At 40.7% G+C, this 25,156-nt stretch overlaps 2 protein-coding genes across 2 annotated transcripts; one reads left to right on the forward strand and one right to left on the reverse strand.

The window, feature by feature from the left end:
• Positions 1-6,216: 6,216 nt before the first annotated feature.
• On the reverse strand, positions 6,217-8,977 carry LOC147874512 (uncharacterized). Its single transcript, XM_087345374.1, has 5 exons — positions 8,812-8,977; positions 7,544-7,612; positions 7,250-7,370; positions 6,568-6,653; positions 6,217-6,390 (listed from the first exon to the last, which is right to left on the reverse strand). The coding sequence occupies exons 2-5, from the start codon at positions 7,610-7,612 to the stop codon at positions 6,217-6,219; spliced, it is 450 nt and encodes a 149-aa protein (XP_087201500.1). The 5' UTR covers positions 8,812-8,977.
• A 2,631-nt stretch (positions 8,978-11,608) lies between these two features.
• Positions 11,609-23,667, forward strand: LOC147874513 (kelch-like protein 10). The gene is made up of 9 exons (XM_087345266.1): positions 11,609-11,904; positions 12,673-12,924; positions 14,175-14,448; positions 16,624-16,860; positions 17,826-17,995; positions 18,314-18,483; positions 19,303-19,461; positions 20,347-20,553; positions 21,627-23,667. Exons 2-9 carry the CDS (start codon positions 12,746-12,748, stop codon positions 21,644-21,646), a joined length of 1,416 nt encoding a protein of 471 aa, XP_087201392.1. The 5' UTR covers positions 11,609-11,904; positions 12,673-12,745; the 3' UTR covers positions 21,647-23,667.
• The last annotated feature ends 1,489 nt before the right edge of the window (positions 23,668-25,156 follow it).

The following is a 25,156-nucleotide window of genomic DNA, read 5'->3' on the forward strand; positions in this document are numbered from 1 at the left end:
AGTCCTGCGCAAGCGCAAGACATCGTCTCTTCATAGATAACACAATTCCTGCGTACGAAACGTATTGCTGGAAATGGTAAACAGAGCCTTAAATGGAAACGGAAATTTTGCTAACGCTAACGGGGTTCTGTCGTGGCTGGAGCCTCGACCATTCAAAGTAGGGTCTGTTGCTGCTGATGGGAGGTTATCCCATCAGAAAACTTGTCCAAAGAATTTGGTTGGTTGTTTCTCTGGGGTTTGAACCCAGAGAGGGACGGGCCGTTTCGGCTGAAGGTCTCTGCGGCTTGGGGAGAGATTACTTCAGCTGAGGGCCTCCGTGATAGAGGGTGGTGGGCCGTGCACCTATTAAATTATACCCTGGCATTCACCTTACAACTGAGGAAAAGCACTGAAAACAACAGTCAAGTTAGCCGAGTGGTATGACCACTCGTTGCGCCAACTTGGCCGTCTCTTGGGGACAGCCTCGGCTGGCCTGTTGAACATCAGTCCCCCTCGGTTGACCTTGGGTGACCTCTGACAGCCCTTGATCGGCACGACTGCCTCCCGAGTTGCCGGACTAAGGGGTTCCCCACAAATTTCAAATTTCTCAGTCAGTGCTCTGATGTGGTCGGCAAAGAGCGGGATCCCCAAATCCTCGCGTATTTGCCTGTTACTAACGTAACGTTAGTTGGTTGGCCCTAATGGCATATTCATCGCCCTGATGATGGAGGCAGCAAGGACCTCTAAAACGTTGGTAAACATCGACCAGACTACAGAGCGCAACAACCCAGAAGACAGAAATATTCACACTCATCGCCCTGATGATGGAGGCAGTATTACCTCCGAAACGTTGGTAAACATCGACCAGACTATACAGCGCAACAACCCAGAAGACAGAAAGCTTCATACTCATCACCCTGATGATGGAGGCAGTATGACTTCTGAAACGTTGGTAAAGATCGACCAGACTACACAGTGCAACAACCCAGAAGACAGAAATTTTCATACTCATCGCCCTGATGATGGAGGCAGTATGACCTCTGAAACGTTGGTAAACATCGACCAGACTACACAGCGCAACAACCCAGAAAACAGATATCTTCATACTCATCGCCCTGTTGATGGAGGCAGTATGACCTCTGAAACGTTGGTAAACATCGACCAGACTACACAGCGCAACAACCCAGAAGACAGAAATCTTCATACTCATCGCCCTGATGATGGAGGCAGTATGACCTCCGAAATGTTGGTAAACATCGACCAGACTACACAGCGCAACAACCCAGAAGACAGAAATGTTCATACTCACCGCTGTGAAAACGTCAAATCTTACAAGTATTATTTATTTGTTATTTAATAAATACGCCATATGCTTCTTATTAGATTCAATCATTTTTGCCGCGATCACCCACTTAACAAAACTATCTTTGCTTTTCAAGGAATACTTTCCTGAACTAGAAAGCTCTGTGTATCGTTAGATTGTAAATCCATTTCTGTGTGACTTGACTGAAATTGCCGATAGTGTTAATGGTTTTGCAGAGCAAATGATGGAGCTTGAGTCAAGCAGTCAGTGAAAAATGTTATTTGATGAAAAAAGGATCATTTGGAGTATTTCTGGTTAACAATTCGCGATGAATGTCCTGTGGTATCTGGGGAGGCCGTGATGTAATCATTACAGTTTCCGAGCACCTGCATGTGTGAAGTGGGAATTTCCGCTTTTGCCTTCATAAAGGGCACAAAACGAAAATGTTTGCTGAACCCTGAATACGATGTGAGGTCTGCTCTGTCTCCAATTCCTCCCAATTTTGCAGAACAAGTAAATAAGATGGAGCAGTGGCTTTGTACTCATTAGTTGGGACCTGGGAAATGAAATATTCAAGGTGGATAATTACCAAATTTTTTGTGGCTGCTAAAATATTTAGAGGTGTTTAAAATATGTTTTCTGTGCAGATTGTGTTTTACACACATTGAGTTAAAAGGACGTTCTGATGAGCGGTTTTGGGTAATGAAGGAAAAAGTTTGGGAATCAGTGCCCTAACAATACTAGCCAGAAAGACGGCCTCTACCTGAACCAATTATGGAAGTCTCTTGTAGACTGCCCGAAAGAACGACGGAAGCCTCTGACACAGTGGCAGTGATGTCGTAATTTGATTCTAGGACAATCATATCATTCGTTTCTTCCGGTTTTCTTTCTAGACGTTCTACGGATTGTAGGGTCGCTTCTACGAAGACGAATTCCAAAATTGTAAAGAGAAACAAAGGAATAAGATAATGGAGAATAAGAGAACGCAAGTGGATGTTACCAAGCAAGTAATATCCACAAATGTACATTTCTCAGTAACCACTTTGACTATTATAGAAATTACCTGCTTGCATTGAAACCAAAGGTCCATTGTCATATTCACAAAATACTGCCATTGTGTCCTGTCATGAGTAACTTAAATCTATTCCACAGCCTCAAGTCATATTTCTTTAAAATATAATATAATCTTCCAAATTAAACTTCTGTTTCTGAAGTAAGAAGTTCTTCACCAGAGATTACATGGATAGAATTTGGTACGATTTTATCAAATTTTCTATGTCTACATGCCCTACCAATCTCATATTTGATCTAATCGCTCTAATACTACTTGGTAAAAAGTACAACTTATTTCGGCAATTTATTCTCAAACACTCGAAAGTGAATAATAAAACCAAATCATATCACACATTCAGGAGTAGAATAGTGCAACAAATGCTTTAGTATGAGCAGTACTTACATATAAGAAGGATGGAATCTTTATAATAGTTGAAGGCTGTCCAAAGGCTGACATGACCTGCTTCATGAAGCATGTCCGAGATACAAGAGCATCTCGCAGCAGAAAAATCAAGTAAACCATCACACCTTGTCGCACCCATTTCATGTCGCCCTAGTAAACAAACGTATCATATAAGTGAGAATTCATCTTTTCCTGACAGCAAGTATTAAGATGGATGTCTCTCGGGTTGTTGTGAGGTATAGACTGGTATAACTTTACTAAGGTTTGAGATATGCTGATGATGGAGGCAACAAGGGCCTCTGAAACTCCATTGGGGACATTACTCACCATGAATATTCCATGCAGCAAAATAAATCCTGCCAGGGTTCCCAAAGTGATATACAGCAAAGCGATATACAGCAAACACACATCCTGCTCCAAATTCAGGACTGAAACAAAGTTAGTTAGTTAGTTAGTTATTTCCTGTTACTCCTAGTGGAGCATAGGGCAGCAGTGAAGACCTTCCATCTAGTTCTGTTGACAGCCAAGCGTTTCATTTCACTCCAAGTTTTACCAGCTTCCATAGCCTCTTCTTCCACCGTTCTCTTCCATGTCTACCTCGGACGGCCCGGTCTCCGTGTTCCCTGCGGATTCCAGTCCAGTGCTGTCTTTCCAACTGCTCCAGGTTGCTTGCGCAATGTGTGGCCAATCCACCTCCACTTTCTTTCCTTAATTTGCTCGTCAATCGGTGGTTGATTTGTTATCTCCCACAGGACATCATTTGATATTATATCCGGCCACCTCACATTTATAATTTGTCGCAAATACCGGTTGGTGAAGACTTGTAACCGGTTAACAATAGCTTTTGTAACCTTCCATGTTTCACAGCTATAGAGGAGAACTGACTTCACATTGCTATTGAACAGTCTAAGCTTGGTTCGTCTCGAGATGTTCTTGTTTCGCCAAACGGGATACAGTTGAACGAAGGCTCCATTTGCCTTCCGGATCCGATTCTTTACATCCTCTTCTGCCCCTCCATATTTCCCGACCATACTGCCTAGATATACAAAGGAGTCCACTTGTTCCACTTCCTCTCCAAGCACTGTTAGTTTTGTCTCATTTTCAGATCGAATTCTCATCTCCTTTGTCTTTTGGATGTTGATCTTTAACCCTGCAATCTCTGCTTCCTTTTGCAATCTTGCTAGCTTTGTGTCCATATCCTGAAATCTTTGCGAGAGCAGACAGATATCATCCGCAAAATCGAGGTCTTCGAGCCTATCATGTATTCCCCATTGAATACCTCTTCTGCCACCTTCAACAACTTTCTTCATTACTCTATCCAAAACCAGCAAGAATAAGGTAGGTGACAAGATACATCCCTGCCTCACCCCAGCATTTGTTTGGATAGGTTCAGTGAGTTTTCCATTGTGCAAGACTCTGCATTCATATGCTTCATACATCTCTTTCATGATATTGGTAATCTTTTATGGTATTCCATATTCTTCCACAGTATTCCAAATCACTCTCCTATTGACCGAATCAAACGCTTTCTCAAAATCGATAAACGTAAGGTAGAGAGTACTCCTCCATTCTGCACTCTGCTCTAGTATTATGCGGAGTTTGTTGATAAGATCGACACAACTTCGATGTTTTCTGAACCCTGCCTGCTCTTTCCTTAGTTTTTCTTCCACGGATTCTTTAATTCGATTTAGGATTATTCTTGAGAGCACTTTACTCAGTACTGACATGAGAGTTATGCCCCGCCAATTATTACAATTGGTAAAATCCCCTCTCTTTGGTAACTTGACAATCAGGCCCTGTTTCCAGTCCTTTGGTAGTTTCTCTTCTGTCCATATCTTCTCAAGCAGTGGGTGAAGTAGATTCACAGTGGTGTCAATGTCTACTTTAAGCACCTCAGGTGTAATATTATCCATTCCTGGAGCCTTTCCATTATTTATCTGTTTTAGGGCTACTTTGATTTCAGCCTTTGTTGGAACATTTATACCGATTTTACAATTTACGCTAAAATAATTTTAATGACCAAAATTTGTTTGTTTACTTCTACCACTTTAGCCTGTGTCCTACTTGACTAGTGTCGTAAAGTTGCATGTCTGTATCAAAGGAACGCACATCTAATGCGAGTTTAAATCTCATCACAAAACCGATTACGAGAAGAGCAGAATCGCAAATAGTACTGATGAGTTTTTTAAAACTCTATAAGGAGAAATTTGGATGGTTTTTTTACTCAAGAAGTTAACTGAACAAAATATCGAAGTCTGACCGCAGACAATTTTATGTAATATATTATAATTAATAATTCTCGAATGAAGTGACCTTTTTGGTTATACTTATTTTTGAAACAGCGCAGACCTACTACTTTTTATTAACATCGCTGTAACTGGATGAATGAATTATGGTCTCTCGATACGTCGCACCCACAAGCATTATGAACACATAAAAATTTCAACCAAAACGAACGGCTGGATGGCGAGATTTCAATTGAGACAGAGACTTCATCGCTCTCACAAGCCAGATAACAACTGGCCTTTGGCACAATGCAGTACTTACCTGGGTGCGGGCCGAAAAAATTCTCCCATAAAGATAATTACCTGCCCGGTCTTACAGTGCTGCCATCGGAGAGAAAAATCAATTCCCTGTGCCCAGCTGATAACTGGTTTTCCACTGCACACCAAGAACATAGAGATGGTTAATTAGGAAAAAATAATATTCGAAACAGTTATGATAATGGTATTTTAATTATGTAATTTTGAATGTGTAATTACTAAAAACAAACACTATCTCCGTTATTTGAATTCCCTCTAATCAAAGAATTTATAGTAAGCGAAAATAGAACAAACACGTACCAGAGTCAAAATAGCAAAGCAAAGTGCCACAAATCTGCAGAAATTGACTTCATTTGTATTTGAATCCGTCTTTTTGGGTCTTCTTTCTAGATGTTCTACGAACCGACTAGTCCCTAGTCCCCAGACGACTTCCAAAACTGTAAAGAGAAACAAAGGAATAAGATAATGGAAAATAAGAGAACGCAAGTGGATGTTACCAAGCAAGTAATATCCACAAATGTACATTTCTCAGTAACCACTTTGACTATTATAGAAATTACCTGCTTACATTGAAACTAAAGGTCCATTGTCATATTCACAAAATACTGCCATTGTGCCCTGTCATGAGTAACTTAAATCTATTCCACAGCCTCAAGCCATATTTCTTTAAAATAGAATATTATCTTCCAAATTAAACTTTTGTTTGTGAAGTAAGAAGTTCTTCACCAGAGATTACATGGATAGAATTTGGTACGATTTTATCAAATTTTCTATGTCTACATGCCCTACCAATCTCATATTTGATCTAATCACCCTAATACTACTTGGTAAAAAGTACAACTTATTTCGGCAATTTGTTCTCAAACACTCGAAAGTGAATAATAAAACCAAATCATATCACACATTCAGGAGTTAAGAATAGTGCAACAAATGTTTTAGTATGAGCAGTACTTACATATAAGAAGGATGGAATCTTTATAATAGTTGAAGGCTGTCCAAAGGCTGACATGACTTGCTACATAAAGCATGCCTGAGATACAAGAGCGCAATTCTCGAATCCGAATATTCCAGGAAACCCACAGGCCTCGTCGCACCCATTTCATGTCGCCCTAGTAAACAAACATATCATATAAGTGAGAATTCATCTTTTCCTGACAGCAAGTATTAAGATGGATGTCTCTTGGGTTGTTGTGAGGTATAGAATGGTAGAACTTTACTAAGGTTTCAGATATGCTGATGATGGAGGCAACAAGGGCCCCTGAAACGCCATTGGGCACATTACTCACCGTGAATATTCCATACAGCATCATAAATCCTGTCAGGATTCCCAAAGCGACATACAGCAAACACACTTCCTGCACCATCTCCATTACTGAAACAAAGAAAGCTCGATTATAGAGTTTACACAGACAGCAATTTACGCTAAAATAATGTTAATGACCAAAATTTGTTTGTTTACTTCTACCACTTTAGCCTGTGTCCTACTTGACTAGTGTCGTAAAGTTGCATGTCTGTATCAAAGGAACGCACATCTAATGCGAGTTTAAATCTCATCACAAAACCGATTACGAGAAGAGCAGAATCACAAATAGTACTGATGAGTTTTTTAAAACTCTATAAGGAGAAATTTGGATGGTTTTTTTACTCAAGAAGTTAACTGAACAAAATATCGAAGTCAGACCGCAGACAATTTTATGTAATATATTATAATTAATAATTCTCGAATGAAGTGACCTTCTTGGTTATACTCATTTTTGAAACAGCGCAGACCTACTACTTTTTATTAACATCGCTGTAACTGGATGAATGAATTATGGTCTCTCGATACGTCACACCCACAAGCATTATGAAAACTTACAAATTTCAACCAAAACGAACGGCTGGGTGGCGAGATTTCAATTGAGACAGAGACTTCATCGCTCTCACAAGTCAAGTAACAACTGGCCTTTGGAACGATGAAGTACGTACCTGGGTGCGGGCCGAAAAACTTCTCCCATAAAGATAATTGCCTGCCTGGTCTTACAGTGCTGCCATCGGAGAGAAAAATTAATTCCCTGTGCCCAGCTGATAACTGATAGATGGTTTTCCACTGCACACCTAGAACATAGAGATGCTTAATTAGAAAAAAATAATATTCGAAACAGTTATGATAATGGTATTTTAATTATGTAATTTTAAATTTGTAATTACTAAAAACAAACACTATCTCCGTTATTTGAGTTCCCTCCAATCAAAGAAAGCAGAAATAGAACAAACACGTACCACGGTCAAAACAGCAAAGCAAATTGCCAGAAGTCTGCAGAAGTTCACTTGTGTGAAATGCGGCCTCATCTGAAAAAGAAGAGTGTTTCATTTAGATACAATGTCTTATTTCCGGTAAATGAGTTTACAGCGCATACATTTACAAATATTTTTTTTATGGAGGCGATTACTTAATTATAATATAGTTATATCCACAACTAGACGCACCAATATAATCTAATATTTTGAAATGTTTATTTAAATTACGTCAGGCCTTTGCAATATGCACAGTATGCTGTATTGAACGAATTAATTATTACATTAAACATGAAAAAGTATAGAAATCAAAGTGAAAGTTGCTGGGTTGACTCCTACGAACATACGCATAATCTCCGCAGAACACCGAGAGCGAAATTCCTTAGACTAAACACACACGTAATTTTAAACCTACTAACCAACTAAGTAACTAGAAGTTTCATCACCGAATCAACCAAAGCCCTGTCCTGGGCCAACAATATTCAGTCTCCTTCAACTCCTATCTCCCATAGATCCCGCCTGATATTATCCTTCCATCTACGTCTAGGTCTCCCCAGAGGTCTCTTCCCCTCAGGCTTCCCAAATACTGGACCCAACCAACCAGATGGCTTACGGTACCCGAAGGTTCATCACCGAATTAACCAAAGCCCTCCACCGGACCCTGTCCTGGGCCAACAGAATCCAGTCTCCTTCAACTCCTATCTCCCATAGATCCCGCCTGACATTATCCTCCCGTCTACGTCTAGGTCTCTCCAGCGGTCTCTTCCCCTCAGGTGTCCCAAATAGTGGACCCAACCAACCAGATGGCTTACCGAACCCGAAGGTTCATCACCGAATTAACCAAAGCCCTCCACCGGACCCTGTCCTAAGCCAACAAAATCCAGTCTCCTTCAACTCCTTTCTCCCATAGATCCCGCCTGAGATTATCCTCCCATCTACGTCTAGGTCTCCCCAGCGGTCTCTTCCCCTCAGGCTCCTCACCCGACAAGGTGGTGATACCTTCGGGAGGATTTTTAACCTACACGTATATAATTTATTCATAAGCCCACTCAGTATGTTACTTCTTTGATCTCAGGATCCACCAACTTTTCGCTGATGAACTGTCATTAGTTTCACAGAAACGAAGATTGCTTTTGCCTATCATTGATGCACGAATAAAACGTAAATTGTACGGGCTACATTATTTACATTCCTTATAAAGTATTCAGACATGTAACTAGATACTAGTTTGTTCATCTACGGTTTAAACTTACCTTATTTCTGAAGCTTGAATAAATTTCTGGCACGATCTTGTTGCAAAACTGTAAATGAAGACAGTCAAATATGAAATTAACAACACTCGATGGAGAGATTTGAGGGCAGTTTCACAGATTTCTTAATAATTCTTATGTAAGATAAGCACTTGTGATTTTCTAAAACGTTTTTAACAGCACAAAATTGTTTACTCCACGACGCACTTTTTCCACAACCGATTCACAGCAAAGCTCTTTCCGTAATAACGAAAGCGGATTGTTGACGGCAATAATTAAACACAACAATGCAGAGTACACAATGGCGTAACAATTAGATTCTTAGGTAACATAACCATTGTTGTCGGTCCATATTTACAATTTGTTGGTAGTTAAAAAATACAAAGATAATTAATATAACTTATAATTAGGTGACATTCAATCATAAATGCAAGAAGTCGATAATTAATAATAAGTACTTTTCCTATAAGAAGAGAATGAATTTAAAAAGTGATAGTGGAACCACGGTTCCGGAGAATTTGACGTAAATACGTCTGTACGGAAAGGAAGTTTATTTATTGGTTTTATTCTAAATATTTCCTTTATACATGCTTTACAATTGAGATAAGTTTGATTAAGACATTGCTTATTTAACCTGAATTAGTTACGCTTAAGATGGGTCTGTGGTAGATGAATGTAATGTAAAGAAATGTAATGTAACTATGTAGGTAACCATTGTTGTTTATTTGTTGATAAACAGATGACGTTTCCAAGGTAACATAAAAATGAAGTTACACTTTTTCGTTTCCCTTTTTCGTAACACTTTTTGCCGGATGACACTGACCCTAAAAGATAGACGTATTTACGTCAAAATATTCGGAAGAGACACGAAGAAAAAACTGCATTACCAATTGCTCTTATTTCAAAATTTAAAATTGAGAAGAATATTTTTGAGGGGCCCTGGGCGCTGGGCCAAAGAAAATGTTTCCCCCGTTCGAATCCCGGGGAAGATGTTTTCTCTTGTTCGGACATCAAGCACTAGGGAAGAACGGCGCTAAGGCAAATTCTGTTTTTGTTCCTCGGAAATGATTCGACTGACTAAGGTCACAAGCCCGAAAACTGTCTGAGACCCAGAACATGAATTTGTAAGAAACTGTCGTATTTCATCCTTAGTAAATTCTGTGGACGAGCAGACGTTCGAATGCTGATGATTTATTTGATAATTGAGATGAGTACACAAAATTATCTACTTCACGACGCACTTTTTCTACAACCGACTCACAGCTCAGCTCTTAACAGAATGACGAAAGCGGATTGTTGACGGCGATAATTAAACACAACAATGCCGAATAAACAGATGACGCAACAATTAGTTTCTTAGGTAGAGGAACGGAGTGCAATACGGTTCATTCAGGCTATTATACTGCGTGCATAAGAAACGAGAAAAGAGCCTTACGGCATGCTCAGCCAAGATTGTTGCAGGTGTGGGTTAGAAATTCCAATCCTTTTTCTTGCATTGTTATACACGCAGGTGTTCACGTAAAGGCTGACCATTGTCGACCCATATTTACACATTGTTGATAGTTGAAAAACAACAAAATAAGAAGCTTATAATTTAGTTACATTCAATCATACTCGTAAATGCAAGAAGTCGATAATTAATAATAAATGTGTCCTTTATCAGTGGGAAATAAATTTAAATGAGAAGAGGTATAAGAAGGAATTGCAATTTCATTTTCGCTTATTGAAAAACAACGTCGGGTTTTATTTTACTTGATTAATTTTAAAAATAATTTTTCAAGCGCCCGGGGCTGTTTACCCCAACACCTCCGCGCCAGGTTTCGCAGTTCTGGCGTAGACAACGGAAGTGTAATCGCCTCTGAAGATGGCAGATCTCTCTTTTCAAGGGGGCTGAGATGGAAACCATAATTGTTATCTCTTTCTGGGTCTAATCCATGTCACAATGGAGACTTATATCGCTCATCAACTGAACATGTAATTTCGTTCTGACTTCTAGGTTCCTATTTGATTCACCGACATTTCCACAAGACTCACAAATTTTAATACACAAGAAAGTGTTTCAAAATTTTTAATTTAAAGTAATGCTAGTTTAGCAATGGTGCCTGAGTGGTGTGCCTCCCAGAACAAAAGTACATGTTCAATCAGCTGCGTCATCAGAATGCTGTTTGTTTATGCATTTGTGTCGGCGATGGGTGGGGAACTTGGTATCGCAACAGGAATTTGACTGTGATCACGAAGGGCACTCCTGGCTGCTACAGATTTATCTGTCTCAACTCGACGTGCATTGTGTTAAGTACATGAGCAATATGATGTATTAGATGTGCTTGTCATGTGATAGAGTTAAGTCTGCCAAGAATATGTGTCACTGTTTATCATTACAGTGCCGTTTGTAACTTGGCTGTTGTATTTCCTGGTGATCAGATTTCAAATATCACCATATTTGTGGAAAGAAAAAAGGCTTTAAAGCACAGTGAAACTAAAATCAGTGGCAACTGAAGTTGCATAGGACTGATGTGTGTGTGTGTGTGTGGGAAGGAGTGGCAGAGCTTTTCTAATCTTTACTATAAAAATTTGTGATTCGTCGTTGTCTTCAACCAATTTGTGGTCAAAAAATGACGTCATCAACAATGCCAACAGATATTTGTTTACTCGGCATTGTGGTTGTGGGGTTGGTCAATTGTTTTAAGCCTCCATTCGGGGGGGGGGGGGGGTGTTGTTTAGTTTCTTACACAAGGTTGGTTGCGTTTTAAAAAATTGACCCCCCCCCCCCGAGGAGCTCCGAGTCTTATCTTCTTACTATAAAAATTTGTGATTCCTCGTTGTCGTCAACCAATTTGTCGTCAAAAAATGACGTCATCAACAATGTCAACAGATATTTGTTTACACGGCATTGTTGTGGAACACAACAATGCCGAGTAAACAAATAACGCTTCACAACAAATAAATCAAAAAATATCAAGCCAGTCGCATTATCACTGCTCCAGAAGTAGCACTTAGCATTCTTGAATATTGACGGACAGTTGGCCTAAAACATCAGAAAAGTGAAAGAAGACGTTATCAAGTATTTGAAGTACCAACTCCAACAACTTCAACAAGGTAAACTGATACTCATTCGATATATTACGATTACGAAAACTATTATGAAAACTGACTTTATGATCGATTTTAAGACGAAGATTTGCAGGGGTGGGGCTGGACGTAAAAAGTTGACTGAACAAGAACTTTTGACCTCTGAACAGCGACGTAAAGAACTGCAACATCAGACATTTAAGAAATAAAGACAATCAAATATTTCCGTTTGTCTTGCTCTGCAAATCCCTTAATTAGTAATAGGAAAATGTTACTTGGTTGGTGATGACTTTTTATAGTCCGCGTAGAAACATCGGCTTTTCTTTCAAGTGGTTTATTGTCGGGAAAATGTTTTTACAGAGCAAATAGATTTCATATTACGAACTGATCAATCAGTGGAATGTATAGCCTGCAATGTATTTTGCAATATTTGCGTTGGCTTTTTAATTTCTGTAGTAGTTGTTATAACCTCAGATATCTCATAAAAAAGTCAAGGTTATGTAAGAAACGAGATGACATTCTATAGTTCAAATGCTCGCTGCTTGCTTTCCGATTTTTAGGTTAAATTCTTTTAAGCTTTCGCCCGCTTTTGAGCCTCTCGCAGTTAATCTGGTCCCATTCGGACTCATTCTGGGAGTTTTTGAAATATACGGTAACAAGAATTCATCCACCACATTGACAAAAAGATACTTTTATTTGGCTACGTGAGTCATAAAAACTTAGAGTTTATGCGCATGACTTGTAATTTTCTGATCTTCGATTCTCCAAATCGATTACTGCTTTGTAACGTTTCAGGGATCTGTTCACGACAACACACTACACCAGTGAGGAGACTGATATTGTCCTCCACGGAGTCAGCTCAGACATAATGACCCAGATACTGGATTATGTTTATTTTCGCGAGGTGGACATCCGCTCCGACAAAGCGCGTCAGCTGCTCGAGATGGCTGAATCCTTGTGTATTACGGACGTTTCTAAACTGTGCTGCGACTTCCTCATGGACGAGATAAACGCCGACAACTGTATCGACATCCTGCAGTTCGCAAGGTAATTGATGTTCATTTGTCATTTGCTGTTTCGCCAGCTTTCGTCGCTGGAGCGAATCAGCTTTCCTCAAGAGCAGTCGAGTGCCGGGTCGGAGATTAAAGCCTCTGACTGAGGACTGGACAAATTATAAAGCGTTGTAGGTCAGGGCAGGTCTGATTTAACTGCGTATGTTTTGAGCGTCATTATGACAAGCAGATGAATAATTTCACCATAAGAAACGTTAATCGCGATCTATTGCTGAGTCATAATCAATCCAATCGAATTCCTATCCTTCTTTCTTTCTTTCTCTGCGGAATTCCTTGCTTCTTACATAATCCTCCCAATATCAAAATCAACATTCAGCCCCACATCCTTCTGCCTACAGCAAAACCTCTGTTGACCGAGCCTCGATTATCCGATTCCCGCATTTCAACCAGATTGTTTGCGATTGGATTCCACCGGCGAAATTGTTTAAAGCGATGTCCACGAAGTACAGTTCATTGATCTAACCTCACCCCAGATTTTGCTGATTTAGAAAATTAGTTAATATCGGGAAAATACAAGAAACAACCCGCTGGTTCCCATAGACGCTGAACCTTCTTGTTCAGGACAACGTAGGAAGCAAATCGACTCTGACATCGGCAGATTCACACTAGAACCTCCAGTTCATGCGATGGACAGAATTACTGATGAATTAACTTTTTTAGTACAGGGACTCCCTCGAAAAGCGCCCACGAGTGAGTTTGTCGTCGGCTTGTGCGTGCAACACGCCCGCATTTTCGGCCAACGATTATTTGTTCAATTCCATGAACACGTTCCCCTTTCCCCCGCTCATTCGACCCACGGATCCGCCCATTTAGTCCGGTTACACGAGGTTTCACGGGATTAACACACGAAGTTACCAAAACGTCGTTTCGCCAAGGTTAAGGCCAGAATTCAAAATTCTACACTCCTCATCTCACTGACTTCTTCACTTGCGTACGCCATGCCCTTGTTTCAAACTATAATCTTATCACGAAGACAAGCGGGCATTGCCTGGGAACCTTCAGAGCCGAAAACATTCTATTTTGCCCCGGTTAAACGGAGAGTCTCTCACCGTTGCCTCTCCACGTGTCTGCTCTCAGTCTCGCTCATTCGGGCTTCAAACGGCTAAGGTAAAAACTGGAGGCGAAATACTGTGGTGTGCAAATGCTTGAGAATTCAGTTCTTCCTGCAGGGTTTAATTGTGTCAGACTTCGAATCTGAGTCGGCTATTACCCTCGCTGTCGCAGGTTTCACTCCCTCGCCGACCTTGACTCTCAAGCTCGTCGCTTCGTTCTGCGCCACTTCGTGGAATTGACTCAGCAGAGCAAAGAACTGCTGGAACTGCCTCCAGAGGAGCTGCAAGCGGTAATCGAGGACGAGGAACTGAACGTGAGGGACGAGAGAGTTGTGTGGGAGTGCATTCTCAAGTGGATCAACCACGACCGGGACAACAGGAAAGGCCACATCGCGGGCCTTTTGAAGGGACTTGGACGACTTGATGCAAAAAATTTCAAGGAGGAGGTCAGTGTGCCCCCGAAATCGTGGATGTTTATTGGAAGTAAAACCCGCGTTTTCAATTCCATAATCACACGTGTTCGTAACTAATTAATGCAAATTGTGAGCCTTTTTCTTCGTCTGATGTAAGCCCGTCTGTCTGTCCGCAGTTCCAGGTCTAGAACGTCTGAACGGATGTTTATTAGATTTAATATTGATTACCTTTAACGAAATCTGTTGACACATTCCAATTCTGTTTAAAATCTTACAATAACAACGTGAAAATTACACAAAGATTTCAATGTCTTCTACTGTGCAAAATTTGATACGTAAGAAATCCCCAGATTACCTGAGTTTCCATGGTTACAGTAACTACCTGTTTAATGCCGCTGTTAACACGCTCGCATATGCGTGTGTATGTGCAAAACAAATATTCGATTCGTCCTTTTTTGCAGAAATGTTGTTCGAGTTAATAATCGTTTCTTATTCATCGTCTTTCAGTTTGACAGTCCGTCTGCGCTACAATCTTTTATTACAGTCTCAGCGTTAATTAAGATCAGTTCAACTACAGCATTCCACCGTTAACTAAATTCAAACTTCCACTCAGCTCGAATAGGAAAATCCTCCAACAGGTAAATCACGTCTTCTGACGCAGCGTTCGACTTAACCAAAGATCCTATTGCCATAAGAAGCTTATCTTAGCTGTTCTAATAATTTCAAGTATCTCCGACGATGAACACTTAGCATGATAATCTTCAGCTGATTGACCACATAGGGACAACAGATATCCGAAAAGTTCAACAAGATAGATTCGTTCTATCTCCGAGAATAAATTACTCCAGGGGCTTCAAACTCACAGACTGCTTTAACATTCTACGAGGTGCGTCCCAAAAGTAAGTTTTCCTGGGGCCGTTTACAGAAACAAAACACAATTTCATGGAAATATTTATTGCAACAGATACAGCAAGTGTCCAGCTATTTTTCAACATATTCGCCACCGGAATTGAAACATTTGTCATACCGTGGGACCAACTTTTAATACCTGTGTCGTAGAAGTCTGCCGCCTGGGATTTGAACCACTGTGTGACAACCATCTCCGCCTCTCTGTCATTCTCAAAACGCTGACGCTGACCGGACAGGAATTTCTTGAGGTGTAGGAAAAGATGGGAATCACTGGGAGCGAGGTCCGGGTTGTAGGGTGAATGATTAAACACCTCCCAGCTGAACACCTGCAGGAGACTTGCTGTCCGTCGAGCCGTGTGCGGCCTAGCGTTATCGTGCAGGAAGACAATACCGGCACTAAGCATCCCGCGCCGCTTGTTCTGAATGGCCCGTCGCTGAAAATTGTCTGCACCAGCGACGCACCATCTGCTTGCTCATAACGTTAGGACCATAAACCCGGCACAGCTGACGATGAATTTCGATCGGCGCTATGCTCTTTGCATTCAAAAACTTTATCACTGACCGCACTTCACAGTCGGCGGGAGCTGGAATAAGAACCTCCATCTTCAACAGCTGCAATGCCCTGTGAATTCAGCCACTCACCTCTTACGAATACGTGTGAAAAAATCAAACGTTTTCATGAAAATGTTAACTGCTACACACGTCTTTACAATTTATAATACGTATCTACTAGTTTCGAAAACTTAAAGAGAACCACCTGACGATGACCAATTAATGTCGAAACATGCAATGCCTCATAATAGACATCGAGCCCATAATCACACGCTGCTCTGTTGACGGGCCTTCCACCTAACCATCAACATGCAGAAGGTTGCCTCCCTTGAAACTCGAAGCAACTAATTGTCATAATTTCCTTTCGATGTTACGTAATTTTGACGATTAATTAAAGTTATCGAATCAAAAAGAATGTGCATCTTGCACGGGAGAGACGAGAAATAAATTACAATTTTTGAAAGTAACTCAAAATGCAGCCATTACTTAAGTATTTAGATTTAGGCTGAAACACATTTCAATACTTTTCTCTAAGATCGATTTAACCTTGATTTCGCTTCTCTCCACAACCCGTGCATTTGTTAAGAGCGTCGTTACACAAACCAAAAAACATATTTTCCTGTATATACCACCATCTATTTCGGCGATTTCAGAACCAAATTATGTGTGAATTTCTTGTCTCCTCTGCAATTGAACATGGCATCCCTTCCTAAAATTCTATAAGGTCCACATTGAACTGTTCAACAGGTGTCAAAACACCCGTACGTGACGGAAAATGAGGCGTGCAAACCCGTGATCTCGGAGACTCTCAAATTCCTGGACGACGCGAAAAGGTTGTCGAAAGACGACAAGAACCTCGTGACACCAAGGATTGCCCGCCCGCGAAACCGACGGGACATTCTGTTTGCTATTGGTGGGCGTCGCGACGGAAGTACGACAGATGTGATCGAAGCGTACGACGCACGAGCAGACCGGTGGAGTGTGGTGAGTTGCACTCCTTTCTACTCTTACTGTGCCTTGTTAAATGACGCCTCTCAGAATAAACTACTTTTCCTCCTATTTGTTTATTTGTACCAAGTAATTGTTTATTTAAGCTTAATTACAAGCAGCTCTTAGCCTCTTTATTTCGTGATCTTTTATTTCCATTGCACTGAACACATTTTTTAGAAAAGCTTCAAAGACATGAATTAAAAAGTGACAGTGGAAACACGGTTCCGGGGATTTTGACGTAAATACGTCTATACGGAAAGGAAGTTTATATTTTAGATTTATTCTAAATATTTCCTTTATACATTCTTTACAATTGAGCAAAGTTTGATTGAGACTTTGCTTATTTAACTTGAATTAGTTACGCTTAAGATGGGTCTATTGTAGCTTAATGTAATGTAAAGTAATATAATGTAATGTAATGAGGGTAAGGTAAGGCAATGTAATGTTTTATAGGTAACAATAATGCTGAGGAGACAGATGACGTTTCCTAGGAAACATAACAAAGAAGTTACACTTTTTCGTTTCCCTTTTTCGTAACACATTTTTGCCGAATGACCCTTCCTCATAGACGTATTAACGTCAAAAGAATAAATAAATTAATTACACAGGTTTTAAGTCTGGGGTGGGGGACGTACCGCCTCCAGCTTTGCGTCGATAAAACCCAAAACACCAACATCTGTCTTTGCCATCGCACGAACCTGAAATGTCAGCTGTTGATCAGAAATTGATTCTACGTTTGTCTGTCTAACTTGACAAGAGCTTCTCTTCGGGTCTTCCTGTTTCCACCTTCGCTCCAAGTTAATTTCTCGCGGTCTTTGTCGAATGCCATCATCCAAGGGGTAGCAATTTCGGTCACTCCTGCTCCGGTGGTTGGTCGCTTGGCCTCTAATGTAAGGACTTCTCTTCAGTAGACCGAATGACCCAAAGAAACATGAAACCATAATCTGTCGTTCCTGCAGGTGGAAGGGGCCGGCTCGATCGGTCCGCGAGCAGGCCATGTCACGGCAGTGATCGGATTCGACATTTACGTCATCGGAGGCGAGAACGGCGTTGAAACTTTTAACTCATGTAGATGCTTCAACGCTGTTACGATGACATGCCGCGAGGTGGCGCCTATGCATGAACGCAGGTAAGATACAGATTGGTAAGTAAGAAACTCCTTGGAACAGAGTTCTTCTTCAAAAGCTGATAGTCGCTCTCTTAGTCATGATATAAATGCGGGCAGGAGCTGTAAAATTTTACCACTCACATTCAGGAGCATCGTGCAAAGTGTGAATAGGTCGGAGAACTTTTGCGACAAAGTTGGCTTTAAGAATGCGATTTGCTTGTTAATTCATTTGAGTTAAGATTTAACAATGACGAGCGAACAGTTGCGATCTTCGAGAGGAAATGCATCTGAATTAGCAATAAATGAGCATATCAGAGCGTGTACATTTTTTCGTTTCAGATCCGGTTTAAGTGTGGCAGTTCTGCGAGCTGCAGTGTACGCCATGGGCGGTAAAGTTAGAGAGCATTATTTCAGATCGGCTGAAAGATACGACTGCAAGGCGAACAAGTGGTCGAGGATCGCTCCCATGAACAAAGAGCGATGCTATGCAAGTGCGACTGTACTGAATGGTACGTAAATCCTGTGAAACAGAAATTTGTGAATTAGTGCAGAAGGCGAGGCGTCTGTCTGTCCGCATGTAAGCACGCGAGAACGGTTGAAGGAATCGCAGGATCTGAGGTTCTCACGGCGGCGAGTACGAAGATGGCTGTCGTTTGGCTTCCGGCGAAGTTTCAGACGAACCTTATGCCTTCATCTTCAAGGCAATCCTCTTCGTTCTCGATCTTAGTTTCCCTCACTCCATCGTCCCATATTCTTTTATTATCTTTTCTTTTATCCGTGCTACGGACTTCGTTATTTCGCAGACTGCGACGGCTTGAAGTCCTAAGTGCCTGATGGTTTCTTTTGCTCTCGTAAGCTGTCCCTGTGCGTCGTCTTCTGCCTTTTTAGTGTACACAAGGAGTGAATGCAAACAACCATCAAACTATCAAATTGGCTCTGAAATAATGAAGATGCAATATGTTTTTGAGGCATTTAATAATCTCATGTAAATAGCGCATTGTATTATAAATGTAGAACACCTTTTAGCAGCTCGTACCGTACATCTCTGGTACCAAATTTAATAAAATTCGTTTCACAGAAGATGTAACTTACCGTCATTTCCATTATGCATTAATTCAATCACTTTATGCTGTTTATTTGAAATTTTATCAGTTAAACTCGTCTTCTATAACACGCTGATTATCTGCATTCGAAACAATGAAACAGATGTACAGTGCAGTTTCTGTGACTCGAAGGGAGACTTAATTGATTTACAGATTTAAGTAGGGATTGTCCCATGTCTGTGCTCTGCATGGACCAGTTTAATTATAGCTAATTTGTTTTTGCAGACAAAATATACGTCGCTGGTGGAATTTATTATTACAATTTTCTAAACATGGTGGAAGTTTATGACCCGGACACCGACCAGTGGATATTCGTTGCACCAATGCTTTCTCGACGTGCCTTGCATTCTTGCGTCGCCTTCCACGGCTGTCTGTACGCCCTAGGTGAGAACTCCGGACATTCTGAGTGATGTTCTTCTATATCCTTCTTAGAGAACTTGCTATTGTGAAATGTTTTCCTGGTTGAGTTTTTCAGTAATTTTATCCCCGATTCGTGGTTTCGATTACATTCTCCAAAAAGAACACTTATCTAACTAACTAACTATCTAACTGACAACGCATAATCTCTAGTGGTATCTTAAGTAAAGTAAGCCCCATTTTTCACAGAGTCCCAATTTTAAAGGTAAATATTTCGTTCTTGTAGCAAGGAAATTTCAGTTTGCCGCGCTGTTATCCCCGAAAAGCCGATGGTTTAAAGCAGTCCCTTCGCAGTTTTTGCTTTTTGTCAGTTGTTTGTGTAACGCCATCTTGTGTTGATATTTAAGGCTACTTTCTCACGCAGTTTCATGAAGTAGACAACACATGTCAGGCGTAATTTCCTGATGCTACAATGACGTAAATAAAATTGAGGCTGTTCCTGGTACTAAAACTGACAATGCAAGAGGAAATGGATTTTCTTTGTTGTATTTAATTCATTCGTTCCTTTTACGGAATTACAAATTTTATGAGCGTAAAGACAGACGGAGTGTGAAGTATCGAAGTTACGGGAAATACAAACGTCTAGAAATCTGTAATTGGTAATCTTGAAGAGAAGATACCACTTGTGATAAATTGCCGTAAAAGGAAGGATAATATTAAAATGTTTTTAAGGAACTAGATTATATGAGATGAGGTCAACTACCGACTTTTGTGAATAAGGTAATGAATCTTGTGGCTCCATAAAAGCCACATATTTCGTGGCCAGGGCCCAGCTGAATGGGGTTAGAATAAGTTCCCTTTGGCAGCTTTTTTTATATGCTGTGACCTTTTACGAAATGTGTGTGTGTGCAGGAGGATTCAACAAAATATCATCCGAGCTCAGTACCGAAAAATATGATCCTGCAGAAGACACGTGGACCGAGATCCCTGACATGAATTTCTATTCATATAGACTCGACGCAGAAGTGATCGACGACACGATCTTCGTATCGGCGGAAAGTATATCGAGCACCACTTCGTCTCCCACGTCGCATGTTTCAATGACAAGGAAAATCGATGGTTTGTTTCTTTGTTTGTTTGATTCTTTGTTTGGTTGCTCAGGGCTGTATAATCACAAACTGTTACTTTCGAAAAGCTCTAGGAAGTGAAACATTTCCGCCATCTTTGGATGCTGCGCCATGTAGTATCGAAGAAAGTGACCGACGTTTCGGATGTTATTTCTGCTCTCTCAGGGGGTCGAATAAAAGCACGAAAATTGGGCGAGTGGAGGGGGTAGAATGAAAGCAGGCAGGGCGACGTTGCGGTCAAACTGATTGGTTAAAGCAGAGGGCGAATGACTAGGAAATGCTAATCAGACGTAACCTGTGACTGCATTAATAAGAAGCTCTTCGACCAAGTTTCTTTGATCAGTGGCACTCTCTTGGGCAGGAAGTGTCTGGCGTTCAGCACATCAGCATCGCCATAACGTTTCGCTTTCACCGTTGTGTTAGGCCAGTTTCAGGTTTAACGACGCCTATCCATATCATGTTCCCATTTCTGATGGACGTTTATTTTAAAATGTCCGTCTCTTGGCGTGTTTGACCATGCAGTCTCCTGCCATCTGTTAACGGAGTGAGTAAGTAGCTCCAAAAACATCCCAGAAGCCAGTTTTCTTCATACTTGTTTGTGCAAGAGCCAGGAATTCATTCGATTTTGGTTTGTGTCTGTTTTACGTCCAGCAGAACCTCTCCAGAACAATTTTTGGTGGGACAAAAATATTTTGCTAAAAGAGGGAAATATTGTCAAGGGCTCATGTCTCAAACAAGACACGCGTATCTCTCCAAAGAAAGTGTGTGATTAAATTTATTATATATATATATATATATATATATATATATATATATATATATATATATATATATACTTTTACATGTGTTGTGCGCTAACTACGTTTGGTACACTTCATTAAGCCATTAGCTCAGGTCAGAATAATAAATTTAATCACACACTTTCTTTGGAGATATATATATATATATATATACATGTTTTCTGTAACTGTGTCTGCGAAATGTGGTAAAAATTGTCTTGAGTGTAGATAATACTGGTGAAAGGTGTAAGATTGTTTGTTTTGACTTTTAATATTCAAATTGCAGGTACCAGGCGGCTGACATGAGACAAACACAGAGACAAATTGAAGGAGGAGAAGTGCAAGAAAAGGAGGAGAAACGTAGAAGAAGAAGAAGAAGAAGAAGAAGAAACTCTAAAAAGAAGGAGGCGAAACGTAAAAGAATGTTAGATTGGGAAAATAACCGTCCATCCACACACATTCGTCCTTCTGCTGATGTAGCCCCGGGTTCAAACCCAGTAGCTAGGCTAGCGTTGGTGTTTTTACAACGTTTCTTACTTCGGTGCGCGGAGAGGGTTAAAGATTTTCTCAGAATACCTTGACATAGGGTTAGTCGGTGGGCGAGGATCTCCGATTCGCAGGGAATACACGGAGAGACCTTAATTGGAGCGGCGCTCGCGGGAGGGCAGCGAAGTCGCTGAGCTGGTGTAATTCTTGAAGACACAGTTGCTGTTGAAATCACTCAATTTATTCACGAATTGAGACGCACTGATGCAAAGACAATTTTGTTGATATTCAGGCAGTGCAATGAATCTGCTGTTTATGTACGACTTGAAGTCCAACACAACACAAGCGCGCTATCACAGTAACTGGTCTTAAATTTTGAATTCAATGCGGCGATCCGATTCGTCCCCCAAAATCACCCCAAAGCGTCGGAAACGCTCCGAAAAGCCATATTCGAATTTCATTGGTTCCAATCGCAGTGAGGAGACTGTTCTAGGAAAAATATCATTTTATATCTGGAAAGGCTTAAGTTTTTGCCTCGTAAACAACTTTTACGAGGCGAAAGCTTTGTGAGTGTCACGGAAGGTCTCGAGGAAAGACGTTCAAGAGACTGATTGTCGATACCCTCTTCAAATTTAATACATTAATCAATGCCAAAATACATAAAATCAATCACATTTGGATGAAGTAAGGCGTTCCAAATATAATCTCATAAAGCGAACTGGAAAAAAAACTCATAAGGAGATGGAGGATGTAATATATTGTGAAATTTATAAAACCTCTGACAGATGGCGTGGACATATGGAAGAATTAATTCACGGTAGACCACGTAAGAGACGTAGAGATGAGGTTGAAGAGGATTCGAGAATCGTTTGAAAAGAAATTTGTATAAAGTGGCTAAGGACCACCAGGAATTTAGGGATAATGCACTGAAAGGCAAGGTCCTCAACAACCCTAGCGCTGGAGTTGAAGAAAAATGTTGTCGAATGACAGGAAGATTGAATGAATCGGTTGTAAACGATGCGGAGGGAAGTGGTCGTGGCTTGTATTGAACACATTGTCCGTTCAATTATATTGTGATACAAGGATTTTAAGTGCTATTTTGTGTATATATAATAGCTTTAAAAATATTTTGAAAATTAGCCTTCTCATGGTAAGTGAGAGGGTACTTCCCTTTTATAAGTAACAATAACTTATTAAAGAAAGAGTTTAAAAATTTCCTTTAAACTTCAGTAAATAATGCTCTGGGATAAAGTCACATGTGAGAAACTGCTAGTCCCTGAGTTGGTCGAGAGCTTCCTGCAAGCCGTGAAACATGAAGACACATTTTGTTTTTTTAGGAGGAAATAAAGTGTTGCAAATTCTCTCTCTTTATCGTCAGTCTTCCGACTGGTTTGATGCGGACCCCCATTTTCGTCCATCTTGCGCCAGTCTCTTCATTTCCACATATTCTTTACAGCCCACATCCTCAAAAATTCCAATATTTGTCTCCCCTTATAATTTTCCCCTTCCATTACCAAATTAACCAATCCTGGTTGCCTCAGAATGTGTCCCACCATCCCATCTCTTCTTCTCGTAAGATTTTTCCATAGACTTCTTCCTTCGCCTGTCCTGGCTTCCATGGACACGTGTCAGAATAAGACGACTTTTCTCTCCTGCCTAATTCTCCTGTTATCATGTACACAAAGTCTTGCCAGGAAGACTAGGATAGGAATAATGCAAGGAAGAAGGCTTGAATGATATGCTGCCTGTTTGCTAGTCTCAGTTTGACTCCAGATCACGCAAAAAATTCGTAAATTACGTGGCGGACTCAGTCCAGCATCCGGCCGCAAAGGTTTAAAGATTATGACCTTGCAAAAATAGTGACAAGAGGAGTTTCATGGCCCTTGAGTCGAAAAGGAAAACAATTCTGACCCGAGCGAGGAAAAAGTTTGGACCACCCTGATTTAGTCAATTGTTTAGAAGTGCTTTTGTGCCTCTAACAAAAGTCACGCAAACCTTCACTTCTGCCTGTAGAAATGTAAGCCGAATTATAATCTGAAAGTACGAAAAATCGAAGAAGACTCTACTTCTCATGCCTTAAAATGTAACTCCAGCAAAATTCTCAAACATATTTTAAAAAGTATCAGTAAGTAGTTCTAGCAATGTTTCTGGTCCAATACGAAGGGCAAAGCCATAGGTGGTCACTATGTTTTGTGCCCGGTTCAAAATCTCAAACGAAATGTTATTTTAAAGTTGCCTGTGCCTGTATGCAGAACAATGTCCTTTTCTTTTATACGTCATTAAGTTTTTAAATTTTTTTAGCCTTCTGTATAAATAATTGCGAAAACCGTGGAGATTAAACAGTATGACAAATATTTAGTTTATATGAAATACCTTTATCTGGAGATAATAATTCAATAAACATGGATAACCATTAAAATATAAAAGCAATTGAAATTCTACACGGATATGAAGACACAAGCTAATGAGACCACGAATCTGTGATAAAAAGTATCTCACTAATATTAATACACTTGTGAACCAAGATCAAACTTGAATTTAAAATGTCGTAGCATATTTACGATCGCGTCGCGGCACACTGGTTGAGAAACTCTACAACGAAGCGCCAATACCGGCGATGCCTTTGAGGCACGGACTATTCAGCCACTGAAGAAGGACTAGTTTTCCAGCCCAATTTGACTCGCGCTCCACACTTTAATAACTACTGTCTCCATTATGCATTGCACTGAAGTCGACTTCAGAAAACAACGAAGACAAATGCACGCAGCTCTTCGCGTGATGCCAAAATTAACTGCCTGCATCAGTAGAATGTCAATTGATCTCATCGAGATTTCAGCGCTGCTCCTCGTGTCGAGTCACGGATGCGTGCATCAGTGGGTTACGTCAAATCGTGCTCCTAACCCAACTCTCAGAGCAGGAGCTCAGGACACATCCAAAGGAGCAGTTCCTCCAGACACAACGCGATCAAATGTTGAAAGGACGCGTAGAGCGAATCGAACTCCGGATTCTGTTTTTGCTACTCCACGTCCGTTCTTTACAGAAGCCGCTGAAGGCTGAATTTAATCCGTACTCCCTACGTCGTGTATTTGGGGGGAGTTTTCAGATGGAACGCAGTAAAAGCTATGCAATCTATACTACATGATTAATCCGTAAAATCAAAATAAATTAAAAGTTTTCGTGACTTCTATCAAATATTAGTATGAACCGCGATGGGTGGATAGCAGGCAGAGAAGTGACGGCCCACGAATTGGACGACCGGTGTTCGTATTCCAGCAGAATCAGTGATTTTTTCCTGTTCGCCTCGCCGCCATGTTCGGACCTGTTCTTGGA

Source organism: Zootermopsis nevadensis, unplaced genomic scaffold, assembly GCF_977971745.1.
Source record: "Zootermopsis nevadensis isolate Lab colony 2312 unplaced genomic scaffold, Znev_1.0 Znev_ptg000008l, whole genome shotgun sequence".
NCBI lineage: Eukaryota > Metazoa > Arthropoda > Insecta > Blattodea > Termopsidae > Zootermopsis > Zootermopsis nevadensis.